General features: G+C 37.4%; 1 protein-coding gene across 3 annotated transcripts in view; it reads left to right on the forward strand.

Annotated features, from left to right (window-relative positions):
- LOC110032401 (histone acetyltransferase GCN5) overlaps positions 1 to 14,334 on the forward strand; it is a 114,029-nt gene that overhangs the window by 52,961 nt on the left and 46,734 nt on the right. For all 3 annotated transcript variants that reach the window (XM_020736028.1, XM_020736030.1, XM_020736029.1), the window contains exon 7: positions 8,806 to 8,905. In XM_020736028.1, coding sequence (XP_020591687.1) covers positions 8,806 to 8,905 — 100 coding nt within the window. The remainder of the gene's footprint in view (positions 1 to 8,805; positions 8,906 to 14,334) is intronic.

Consider the following 14,334-nt stretch of genomic DNA (forward strand, 5'->3'; position numbering starts at 1 on the left):
ATCAATCACTACAAAAAAAACAGTAGACCTTGTAAAAAAGGAGTTCTTGTTTGCCTTTAACCCATATGAAACCAACCTCTTGTGTGTTACGTGTGTATATCACAAAAAAAAGCCATCATGAAGAACCTCATAAACTGATGCATGGAAAAGAAGAAAAGAACTTGGTTGTCTTCATTAGGATTTCACATGTAATACTAACCAACAACGACCAATAGGCTATCCAGAAGAAGCCACAAGGTCAAAAGTCTCACCATGGATCTCACAAGCTCCCAAAAACAAAAACCAAGTAAAGCTCGAATGGGAAAAAACAATGTCAAACACGTGAAAATTGCAAAACCAAAAATTTCCCCATAATATAAATGACATTAAATAAACATACAGTTTTTAAAATAAACAAGAGATGTCCAGTCAATATCGAACAATGACGTCCGTTATCCGCTCACTCAATTCAGTCATTTTCGCGACACCTTCGCCATCCTGAGTGGAAGCTTCCTGTGATTCCATTTCTGGCTGTGGTATAGATTGTCCCACGTGAAATTCAAATGCTTTCGGTGGGACCTGCATGTTATCATCAATCGCCAGGGTGAAGTCTACATCCGACCCAAAATAATGCAATCGAATGTAGTTGTGGAGCGTCATCATGGCTACTACATTCTGTGCTTGTTTTGGAAATGGGTAAGTCGATATATCATGTAATATGACATATTTCTTCTTCCACGCTCCAAACATTATTTCAATTACGCTGCGTAAGTAGTGCATTTTGTTAAACTTTTCCTTCCTGCCACGAGCAACAATGCTGTATCTTTCGAAATTATGAATGTGATACTTCGTATCTGGATATGACTTCAGATACCCTCTCTGTAAAGGGTATCCAACATCAATCAAGTAATATTTACCTATCCAAATACCTTGATTAGTAATAAATTAAAAAAACCGAACGTGGTTGATATATTTACGAACCAGGAGGTGGGTGCGGGAAACCGTGTCTTCAATTTCTTATCGCAAAAACAAAAATACGACTATCGTGTGTGCTGCCTCTCAAACAACCATCACAAAAATAAAACATATGTTGAAGTCACAAGCAACCATCACATTTTGTGTGGGCAATTCACACATCTAATGTATGCGACCTTCTCAGTACTGGATACTCGTGCATCCACGGGGGGTCTGTCAATTGCTTCAATACAGTTATGTTAGATTAGTTAAAACTGTGATTACCATGCAAATCATTTTGACGTCTAAATGTAATGTTTTAAAAAATATTACCTTAAAAAATGACATATACCACAGATCATTTGCAATATTTGTTAGAGTCGTCTCGAATGTTGGATTCTTTGGCTTAATTATGTTTGTCGAAAAACTGACAAGTGCTTTCAAAAACTGATTGTCTCCGATGAATGCCGAAATCGCTTCATTGTTCCTCTCATTGATTCATTCTGTGATAAAATGTAGAGGGTTATTGCTAATATTTCTTGTTGTCATTCTTGGGGAGCCCTGGAGTTCATAATTGCTATGTAATTCACCGAGCAGATCTAAAAATGAGTTTTGTCATACGAAACATGTTACTGAACCGTGTGGGGTGTCCTTGTGATAGCTCACCGACCCATTTATTACCAATATAGATCGATATCAAGCATGAAGTTTGATCGACGAAGGAGTTGTATTCGTACAGGATAATCATAGTCGCTGTAATTATTTTTATACGGTGCAGTCACTACCTATCTAATCCTAGAAAATTGTTCTGTACATGTAATAAGAACGAATCAAACAACATTTAAAAGAACACCTAAAAATTAAAGATTAATTATTATGAAACAGAAATAATTACAGAGCAACATATTGATTTTTCGTGCAAGAAAGAGAGAACATCCAAATCAAATATTTCTTTAAAAGAATGAAAAAAAACCAACCAACAAATAATAACACCACATAATCAATTGCCCATAAAAAAATAAATATTGGATACGAAATTTGGGGGGCATCTTCATGAATATCTATCTGCGGGTCGGGTCCTCGAGTAATTTCAAGGAGTTCAGATAGAATGGCGCTTCAGGATATGGATCTAGAACTTGAAGAAAATCGTCTATGGTGCTGTCATTTGAAGGACTAGGTTGAGCTTTGCATACTTTTATCAGCTTATTTACTGAGCTTATGATGGAAGCAGCTCCTTCCTTTTTCCATTTCTCCACTCTAGGCCGCTTTGACTGACAAGTGGACTCCATCTCCCTCTGGTTTAGGCTAAGTCTTTCGCCTGACTCACCTACCTGCTCGGCCTCCAAGTCATCTGGTATGCTTGCAATCCCGTGCTCACTTGGGGTGAACGCATGCATCCCAGTTGCAACAACTCCGCTAAATATGTGGTCCAACTTCTCTTTCAGGTCCGGGTCAATGTCACTTACCTTGAATTTTTTGGCTGCTGACACTGGCTGCAGCGTACGGGACAGTATATTAGTTAAAATAGATTAATTATTACCTCCAACTTCTTATTTAGAGGTTTAATTATTACCTCCAACTTCTCAGTCCACCAAACATCTGAAGCATCAATTGTCCGCTTGATAGGATCGCAACCCAAGCCTGTGGATCCCCATTTCAGTTCCTTCCATAATTTTCAGTCCTTCAACTGATCTCACTTGTTCTTAAATTTTAACCTATTGTAGTCCCTTTCCTGTCATTTCATGGAAATTATTCGTAATATTTTGTCATCCTTCTTTGTTAAAGTAGGTGGTAGGTCTATTTCCAAGCTTGATCTCCTTAATAATGAGGTTATAAAATATGATTGTGACTTCCCTATTTCACATTGCTGATAAAATCACTTCTTTGATCTTAACCATTAAGTTACCAATAAAAGAAATTGATATAACCAATAAAACAAAAAAAATAGGATAAAAAAGAAGTTTTAAGAAAAACAAACCCATAAACTCAAAAAAACCCTAAAAACAAAATAAGAAAACATAAGAACGAAAATCTGTTATAAAATTCAATCCAAGATGTGCTGCTGATGATGATGTTGATATAGAAAGAACGAAAATCGCAACACCTTCTTGATTTTTTCCACCATACATACTTGATTTTAGCCACAAACCAGTCCCATGACAACAACCAACCAAACAAAAATTACCCACCATCACAACGATAACCCACCCCCATCATAGCTCCATCACAATCCCCACATAGCCACAACCTAGTCCCAAGGCAGCCACCAACCAGACAGAAACCACCCACATCACAGCCACAACCCACCCCCCATGTCAACTCCATTATAACCCTCACATAGCCACAACCCAGTCCTAAGACACCCAACAACCAGGCATAAACCACCCCCATCACAACCACAACCCACCCTCATCACAACTCTATCATAACCCCCACACAACCACAGCCCGGTCCGAGGATAGTCACCAACCAGGTAGAAACCGCCCCTCATCACAACCACAACCCATTCGCCATCACAGCTCCATCACAACCCAAAGGAAAAAAAAAAACATATCCACAAGAGCCCTTTCAACGGAGGTAATCCTTCACTTCCTTATCCCAGAGAATGGCATTTGATCAAGCTACTAGAGCATAGTCTTTATTAACTGATTATGATGGGCATAAAATATCATAATAACTATGTTTATGGGCTAACATTAGATAATGCAGCATTAAGATGGCAAGTCGGCTTGCATCACCAACACCCGACCAAAGGCAACATGAGAGAGAGAGACACACACACACATAAGAATTCTTGGAGCGCATATAGTCCCAAATGCTGCAGTGAAATGCTGCTCTTTGGTAGCATATTAAAGAGAGAGACACACACATCATGCTTTTATAAGTGCATTTGCCATTAAATATTTTAAATTCAACCTTTGAATTATTGCTTCCATTAAGCAACAAAATTAAAGTATGAAGAATATTTAAAACCAACTGTTCTCCCAGTTTCTTCATCAAACATTTCATTTATCAAAGAAACAATAAAAAAAAAAACACTCTCAAGCATGAAACAACCACCAACCACCAACACACACATTTAAGTCCAACACCCAAGTCCAACATCCAACACCCAATCAAAGGCGGCAGTTGAGAGAGAAAACACAAAAATGAAGAAAGCCAAAAAATCACAAAAAAAAACCATTTCTTCGAAATTCACCACAAGAAAGAGCATGATATCACTCACTGAACACTGCAAACTTCTCACAACTAAGGAGAAAGCTAATTAAATGCACAGAAAAATCATTCCATCGAAAATCACCACAAGAAAGGCAACAATATTACTTACAGAGCACCGCAACTAAAGATCGCAGAGAGGAGGAAAAATGCAACAATCGAGATAAACACGTGAGAGAGACGCGTGAGAAGGAGCCCTTGTTTAGCGATTGAAGCCACAGGATGAGGGCAGAGGAGAGGACCAAAGAGGTAACTAGGGCACAGGATGAGGACAAGCGCGACGGGAGGGCAGAGAGGTAAGAAAATTCTTCCAAACGCAGGCCACGGGGTCAAATTAACGGCCAAAATTTATTACAATACAAAACCAACGTATCGTGAAACACACAGAAGATGGAGAAAACAAACGGCATGACGGCGTTTTGAAAACGCCGATGCAACGTATAAGCTGTGCCAAACAGGCTCTAAGTCAAATATCTCAAACTATAGAATCAAACCAATTCAGACCAATGGATACCTACCTTAAAGTATTTTCGTACATTAAATGTAGGGTTATTGATACAGTTAGTTTGTAATTATAATAAGTGGCATATTTATGTGTAAAATCAGTGTTAGGCTAATCAATAGCATTTATTGTTAGATAAAATTGTTCCAATAGACTGCCAAAATAGTGGATCAGTTCAAAGTAGTTCATGACTATTGGTAAGATCATGCATACTTTTTATGACCATATTCTCATATAATGAATCATCTATATACTAATATAATTCTTTTTATGATGAATTCATATCTACTTGAATCGACACGTAATAAAAAAATCATAGTTATCCTATACAAGTTTGATTACGAGGATGCATAATTCAAAATTCATACCACAAATTGATAAATAATATTATTTTATTAGGATTAATAGGCACCACCTGGAATAACTACTATGTTGCATTAATAAAAAGTCAAGAAATAACGACTGAAATCATCATCTTTTTGTTCGTTGATGCGCTTGTCCTGTAGAATGGTACCTAAGATAAATGCCCATTGGCTAGTGCATGTGCCCCTATTGCATGTTTGGTACTTGCCTAATTTTAGAATGCTAGTATGTAAGCCTATAAACTTATCCATTGTGTAATGTGCATAAGTCCAATTGTGGAATTTTTTGTTTCTTAGACGGTTAGATTCATCTTAATCATGCAAATTAGTTTTATTCACAACTTTGAGCCTGCAGAGCTTGCAACGATTGATACTCACATGGTAATAGAAAAAAAATGATGGGAGACAAACATGTATTAAAAATCATTTTTAATTATAGGTATAAGCATACTTATCATATAATGCAATGCACATTAGCCATAGAAAATCATGGGCTACAAAGCTTAAAGAATCAAGAATCTTCATTAGTAGAATCATGAACACCAATAAATGTTACACTCAACTGCGCAATCTCATAATCATATCATGTCTACATTATTTTGTCAAGCATATGCTATAGCTTAAAAGGGTTAAGCCAAAAAAATTATATTCAGGAAGAGTAAGATGAATAAATACCAATGACATGCTTTGGAAATCATAATTAAGAAATATAGATGATCAATATCATGAAAGTTTTAAGATTCACTTTAAAAAGGAATACTTGGCAACTTCATGAGGATGCAGGCCTTGCTTTTCTCTTGAATTTTAAACAAGTTTTATTTTTCTATAGTTCACGTGAATGTAATAGGGCAGCTTATTTTTTTGCTAATTGTGCCCTTGAAGGGTCTTTTGTTTTGATGCATATAGATGATGATAGGTGTACTATACTTGTAGATGATAGTTCTCACTTTTGTATATCATAGGTGCGTACTTGCATAGTCTTTTGTAACTTTTTAGTTTTTTAATGCAAATTGCAAATTGAAAGAAAATTTTTTTAGTTCAATTGCATATCTGATAGCCAATAAGTATGCTAACACCATGTGCCATACAATAAGGTTGGTACAAACATCATATCATAGAAAACCATACATGCATACTTGTAGAGTATGCAATGTTTCTAATCACAACGAATCAAACAATGTCATGTGCAACTAAGAGTATGTGGAAACAAAGAATAATAAGTGTTATAAATTATATTAGGAAATAATTTATTCATGGTAGAAGTTATGATGATTGGTGTAGCTCCTGTGACGGTCAAAATTAGAGAAAGTAGTCTTAGATGGTTTGGTCACATTAAGCATCAACCATTTGATGATCCGATTCGGAGAGTAGATGTTTTAGATTCTACTTCTGTTACGAAAGACAGAGGTAGACCTAGAAAGACTTGGGCTTATTGTATAAATAATGATCTTAATTTTTTAGAACTAAATGGAAATATGACACTAAATATGATGCAATTGAGAAAAAAGATTCATGTAGCCAACCCCACGTAGTGGGATTAAGTTTTTTTTTGTTGTTGTTGCTGTAGAAGTTATGAGGATTAGATTTATTTCCTTGGATTGAATTTACTTTCTTTCATATTTTTGATTTATTTCCTTGGATTGGATTTATTTTCTTTCCCTTTTTAGGCTTTCCTATTTTATGTCATTTCCTTAATCTTCAAATAATTATTATGAATTGATTAATTGGATATATGTGTTATATCTTTCCTTTTATATTTTTTCTTTTTTCTTATGTTTCATATTCTAGGATTCATGTAAGAGTATTTATACTCCCTTTTCATATCAATAATATAATTTTGCTGAATTTTGAAAATCTATATGGTATTAGAGCTTTGAAAGAAATCCTAGAGTCCCCGACGAAGGAGAAGAAGATCTCCTGCCTTTAGAAACTTATTCCCCACAACCTACAAGTTTTTTTCTGCAAGCCCTAACTGCCGGAACTCAGCCTTGCAGGAACTAGGCGATCGATCTCTTTCGTTGTAGGGACCTAGTCGCTAGAACTCCGCCCTATATTGATTCCGCCGCTTAGGAGTTCATTTTGTTCTTCAAGGATTCACACTCTCAAGTTTTATTCCTTTGGGACTAAGATATTTTTGTTGGGGTGTTAATTTGCTGGAGGGGAGCATTTCTTTCTCCTTAGTTTGAATTTGCTGGTTTTCAGATCGTTTTTGTTTTGATTTTCTGACTTTTTCCGGCTGTGATTTTTGGGAAGCGAAAAAGGTCGAAGAAGGGATCTAGAATTGTGACTCGGGCACCATCAAAAGAAATCTGAGAAGAAACATATCAAAATCCTCATAATTGCAACATGATAAACGTAGGGCATGTTAGGTACTTGTATGTACTCGAAGAGAGATCACATATTTTGATGAACAACCCACAAAATAATAATATGCTCTTCAAATTTCATGGTGAAACTGTGTAGGGATTAACATCAACTTCCACTACACATGAGGTCTTTGAAACATTGACGGAACCATGTATCACCATATTGTCAGTTGAAAAGCTCCGGCTTCAATTTCTCGTCCTAAAAAAAACAAGAAAATATTGAGAATTAAAGAAGCACAACAATTTTTCAACTCCCGTACTCCTAGATCAGATGGAACAAACTCTCTTTTTAGACCTTCCCTTTTCTCATTCCCTCCTATCTTTGAATGGCATCCAAATAGGGGAAAATAAAGAAAATAGAAAATTTAAAATACTAATAACGCAGTGACATACTTGTAAGTAACTCAAAGCCTTAGGTCATAATTTAAATAACATAAGAATTAATGCTCGATGCAATGCATTGCTTATAAAATTATGAAGAAATGTGCATAGACTATTATACCGAGCAAGGGCTACACCAAGAAAAATTGTTTCAATTTGAACATTAAAGGATTTTTGGAAGTTCAATCATATCAAATTATGTCAAACACATTATATTACAATTCAATAAATCATATAACTTGAGCATACCTAATCGCATATATGATCAAAGGATCATATGCATGATCATCTTGAGATCAATTCTGATGGAATGGCGTTATATGGAAATAATGAAAAGCAACATCAATATCATTTTTATTCATAGAGATAACTTTATTGGATATATTTTTGGGGTCTAAATTATTGAAATCTTTAATTACCTAGTCAACTACAATAAAATTGATTTTTAAAGTTTCACACTTAAGGATAATTTCTTGCACTAGTTGAGGTTTAGTTTTAAAAATTTATATCATTCTAAATTTTTTTTTTTCAAATTTACTTCTAGTGGAGGCTTTGTTTCCAATTATCTCACAAATAAGTCATGCATGACGCTTGAAATAAACTTTTGATAAGTTGCAAATATTGTCATGATAAGCTCGGTTAAATTAGTGGACTTGATAGGAGCTATAGTCTCGAAAAATGGATCGTATACAAGTCACAAGTATAACACATTGTTTTTGCATGGTTATAAACTCCCTCTAATTGCATTGGCCAAAAAATTTCTACAGAACTCCATGGATTACTGCACAAAATTGAAAAACATTACAAAGTCTTTTTATTATCTTTTTTTCAGGGATTTCATGCTATAATGCTCTAAAACAACCTAATAATGAGCCTCCAGTTTGCTAGACAGCCCCACCATGAATGACTGAGGAAATTTGTTTCAATTTTCCTTGGCTCGTGAAATTGATATTTTACATTTTTTATCTTGAACTTCTTAGGCTAATTCAAATTTACTGCTTTTATGTTTTGCTTAATGTTGAAGCTATGATATTTTCTTTTAAAGGTACATCAAGGACTATGATGGAGGCATTCTTATGGAGTGCAAAATTGATCCTAAGCTTCCGTACACCGACTTATCAACTATGGTTCGTCGACAAAGGCAGGTATCTAAGATGCTTTCTTTTATTTTGTTTTTTCTCTTTTCATCCTATTGAATTGGGATTTTCTCTTTTCATCCTATTGAATTGGGATACTTATTACATAGCATCTTTTGATGATTGTTGGTTGCTCTATTTGCCTTACATTTGGACCAATATTTGTAGTACCTTGGATATTCATATAGTTGAATGCGCACTATTACTATTGCCTACAGAAAAAGGCAATACACATCTTGGAAGGACCACTTTAAGGGTATAGTTAGTAAACCTCGATTGGAGTTGGTATGCCATATATGAAAAAATCATTTCGATTATTGGACATGATTATTATTTTTGTTTTTTAATTGTTAAAAGAATGCTTATTAAGTATACTTAGAGTAAGGTCCTTTAGAAAAATGGTAAGATGAATGTGTTATAATGATATAAAAGATAGATTCATAGATGATTATTTTATGATAGTTAGAATAACATTTGTACAACATATTGTAGAAAATGAACCCACACAATGGAAAGATAACATTAATATTGGAGGATTATAGAGGGTAACAAACCAGTGGTAACATAGATAGCTGTGCAAAAGGATTTGCATAGAGTAGGTTTAACAACTATTGTCTCACCCAGTAGGAATTATTAGAATATGAGGATTCGTAAAGCCAACCCCAACTTATTGGATTAAGGCTAATGATGATGTTGATTGACTAAAAAATCACAATGAAATCCTTAAAACATTAGTCTTGGCTTTGGATGCAATCATTTAGCTTGTCACTCAAGTAGCTGGAGTATCAATGTGCCTAACTTCAAGCACTGGGTCGCACCTCTAACATCTATGACCTCTCTCATTTCTCTATTCAACATTTATTTTGTTTTAACCCCCTAGAAGGATATGGCTTATAAGTTACAAGTGGATAAATGCGTATCTTGCAAGTAAGTTTATTCATTGAAAAAGGTTCAATTGTTACCATACATTCTTGGACACAATATTTGCAAGGGTATTTATAATGAGAAGTGTCTAATGGAGGTAACATAAGAATAGTAGGAGTGCTGGCAGTTTTCAATCCCTCCTTGATTGGCCATTTCTCTTTCAAGTTTTCCTTTTCTCATCCTCTCATGCCTCTCCTTCGTTAACAGAGGTGTGGTCTTTTTATATTGCAGAGTTACGACACGAGGCAAACTAAGGATTGAACTAGCTGGGTCACTTAGACCTGTTCAACCAAGAGGTAACTTGAGTTGGTCGACTCTATTTTGGTGGCTAGGGTTGCAGATCAACAGAAGGGGCCTCTTCCACCAAGCTATATGTTATATATATTTGTTATTTTCTTTTCTAGGGTTAGTTTTTGGTTGGAATTTTGTTGGATAACCTCTGGCGTCCTCCTTTTCCCTTCTAGGGTTGTGTCCGACGGCGAGAGGGTCCTCCAACTATAACTTGTCAGAGGTGGTGTATATCTTCCTATATTCCCCTTGCTGTCATCTTCCTTGCATCCCTACCTAGCTGCTGCCGCCCTCCAACATCCCTATTAGTGCTGCCATCCACCTCCTACACCCACATCTTCTGCCCGTCCAGCCGCCAATCCCTTTCCTTCCCTCGGATAATCCGACAACCGATCACCCCTCCCTCAATCTCCAGACACCCATCCAACCGCTGACCACCTTCTTTCTCATACCGTGCCGGCTGCAAGCCACACTACTTCCACTAGCGCCTCTCCCAACTGCAACCCATCTCTGCACCCCTGTTTTCTTCCCTACCTGTAGGCCCAGTGCAGCCCACTTCCTTCCTGAAATATGCATATGGCATTAAACAACAAAAATGTTACAAAAGAATGCAAGATTAAAGCTATGCATGTATAAAATGAGACCTATAATCACTAAGTGTGTATGTGAAATAATTTTATTCATTTACATCTTTCAAAATAAAACCTCTTTCTAAAGCTATAGAAGCACAATAGTGAGCTGCCCGGTTGCACTCTTTGCTGGTGTGAAGGAACAAAACTTCCTTGAAAGAAGCCAAAAAGGCCACTTCCTGGCTAAGGCTCGGATGACACTCCCAAAACTTTCTGGTCTCTAAATTGCACAAAAGATGCATGATGTTCATATTGTCACCTTCAACTTGCATTCGTACATCCACGGCTTAATGATTTGTTGGACAACAAGAATATCATGTAACTCAACCCTAGCGATGTCCTATTGCTCAAAGTTTTGGGCCATAGCAACAATGGTATTCCCTTTCTTGTCACGAATAATAGCACCAGATCCAGCAATATTGGTGGTGGAAAGAGCTTCATCGACATTAATCTTCATTCTTCTAGGAGGGGGGATGTCAGAAGGAAGGGGATAACAACCAATTTGGTTGGCTCACATTCCACTACTCCCATAATGGGAAAAATGCATGTTAGTGCGGGCTTCGAGAATAGAGACAACAATAGTAACTTGAGGGCCGGACGTTTGACCATGAACTTTTGTGTTTCTAGCTCTCCAACAATGGTAGACGACATAACAAAACATACGAGCAGGAGAGATGGTATCGCTGCGAACTTGATAGAGATCATGAAGAGCATCCTAATAGTTAGTAAAGCTTGGTAGATGAAACCCAATTGGCAAGTCTTTGTGTCAACGATTTAAGAACCAAGCAGTTGGACACAACATGTGATTTGTTTTCAATTTCTTGAAAACCCCAAGATCAAAGGATCGTCTCCATTAGACCACATTTTAAGTGCCAAGCTTTTGTAGGGATGACGTTATGTGCTACCTGCTACCAAAATTTTTTTGAAGAAGTTGTAAGTGTAGCTTTTGAAGCCAACTGAAGTCCTCCCTTCTAGTCGGGAACTGTGCTTCATAGGCGAAAGCAATCATAGTCCTCCCCGAGTGCGCATGACAAAGCTCCAAATAATCTTCTTGAAGATCCCTAAAAATTTGGATTTGCAGAATTTAGGTGGCCAGTTTTGCCCCAAAGCTTTCACGTATCAAATCCTGCCGCCAAAAACCATCAAAGATACATGACGAGAGATGAAGATTCTCAAGACGGTTGAGATCAATAAAGCTAGACCATAAAACAAGTTCTCTATTTTGGATCCAAGTACCTTAATGCTTTCCCCATCTTTAATTTTCCATCGTGTAATAGTCTTGAGGGCCACTGCCCCATCACAGATCACTTTCCAAGCATTGGATGTGGTGCGGTTATGCATATTTTGCCAACTATTCGGCCTATATTTATCTCACGAGGCATTGATGTAAGAGTGACGACATGGAAGCCAAAGCCCCCCAATCTAGGAGGTTGACACATCATACCCCAACCCACAGAGTACAAGGCTTTATGATTTGGGTCCTTTCTCCACATAAAATTCCTGCAGCTATGTTGAAAAACCTGTAGGACATCTGTGGGAACCAAAGTATGTAGAGATGCTGCTCATAATCATGGGGAGAAGGGAAAAATTGTTAAGCGTTCCCCGACCCGTAATCGATAGGTGCCTATTGCCCCATAAATTTATCTTTGTATTGGCTTTTTTGTAACTTATTGGCAAAATCCCTTTTGTTTAATTTCCGTAATGTGAGGCAAACTCTAAGGTATTCAATCTCGTTGGCTTTCCTGAATTGAAAGTTATTAGTGACCCTCCTTTGCCATGAGATTGTGGCTTTACTAAAAAGAATGACAGATTTAAAAGCATTGATCTTTTGTCATGTCCGACCACAATGGTTAGCAAAAATATCAGATATAACTTTAGCCGCCCTAGTTGAAGCCCTAGAAAAGAAAATAATGTCATCAGCATAAAGCAGATGCAAAATACGAGGGGAGTTGTTGGTTAAACGCACTCCAATATGTTGTGCCCGTTGGGCCAAAATGAGGGAGAGCAGTTCAGGCCAAATTATGAAAGGTATGACAACAACAAACATCCTTGGAGAAATCCGTATTCGACAATGATTCTGGGGGACATTTTAACGTTAATTAAGAGTGTAAATTTTGGTTGCTCCACGCAGCCTAACACCCATTACTAGAAGGATTTTGGATTGTCCCCATCTTTGGAGTACTTCCTCTTGGGTTTTCCAACTCATTTTATCATATGCTTGCTCCTTATTGAGCCTGATAGGCATGAGACCAAACTTCTCTTTGGAGGGGGGATTACTATAATCTCCGCTTCCAGGGAAGTCTTAAGACCTCCAAGCTTCTTCCCAAGTCCTCCTTGCCCCAATCACGTCGGACAATGTGCCATGCTGTGCGGTACGAAAGCCAAGTATCTTCGAAGCAGATTGGCCTAGCTGAATTAAACTGCGGAGCAGTGATGCATAAGCAAATTGGACAGTGGTCTGAAGCCTCTCGAAGTAGATGCTTCGTCATTGCCATTGGAATAAGCTGATTCCAGCTTTAGAATTCACCAAGATTCTATCATGCCCGACTCAAATGCGGCTTATCTTATCCTTGTTGTTGCAGCAAGTGTTCCTTGGGCCATTGAAATCCAAATCATGCAAGTCCGAGCTTCCTATGATCCAAAATTTCCTTGACTCCCATGTTGAACCGAAATGGCTCGCCACTTTTTTTTATCATTTGGGGAAACAATACAATTAAAGTCCCTTCCGATAAGAAGAGGCATATCAAGCATATTGTGCTTCAAAATGCACTCCCAAGCAGCCACACGAACTTGGCTGTCTGTAGTAGAATATAAAGTGCCAATTCTCTAAGTGTTGTTACCAGGCATAGTGGTATCCCCATCAATCAGTTGCTCGTGCAGAGCAATGGTGCGTAAGGAGACGAGATCTTGTCTCCATATGACCAAATCCTACCAGATTTTCCAATCGAATGATGGAAAACAAAGTCCCAAGTTTGACCCACAATGTGTTGATATTCTTTCGGCTGAGCAGCTTAATTCTAATCTCCGCAAACCCCACAAAAAATAAATTGCTATAGTATAAAGTTGCTTTACATAGTGCCCTGTGGCCTTCTTTTCCCCTTGCAGTAATTCCAAAAAAAAGCATAAAACATTATTCAACCAAAGGGGACCTGACCCCCGATAATTAGTTCCAGTGGATTGAATCGCCTCTTCCTCGGGATGTGTTCTAATGGACCTAGTTGTTGGATTTTCTTATCAAAATGAGCTTTAGATACCCTCTCTGAGTTCCTACGATGCTCGCAATTTTGAAGTTTTCTTGGTCTCCCTTTTTAACAAGGAGCCTAGTTTCTTTATTGCAAAATGTTGTCATGTAGGAAAGGGGGCCTTGATCATACGAGCAAGCTTATCTTTCTCTATAGTGACAAGAAATGTTTGTCTCAATCATTCTTTGCTCTTCAATTGGCGGAGAGGTAGAGATTTTTCTTAAATTGGTTGGACAACACAAACAACCCCCCCTCCCCCCTTTGAATTCCTTCGATGCTTGCATTTTTGAAGTTTTCTTGGTTTCCCTTTTTAACAAGGCGCCTTGTTTCTTTAGGACAAAATCTTGTCGTGTAG

The sequence above is a fragment of the Phalaenopsis equestris genome, unplaced genomic scaffold, assembly GCF_001263595.1.
Source record: "Phalaenopsis equestris unplaced genomic scaffold, ASM126359v1 Scaffold000938, whole genome shotgun sequence".
NCBI lineage: Eukaryota > Viridiplantae > Streptophyta > Magnoliopsida > Asparagales > Orchidaceae > Phalaenopsis > Phalaenopsis equestris.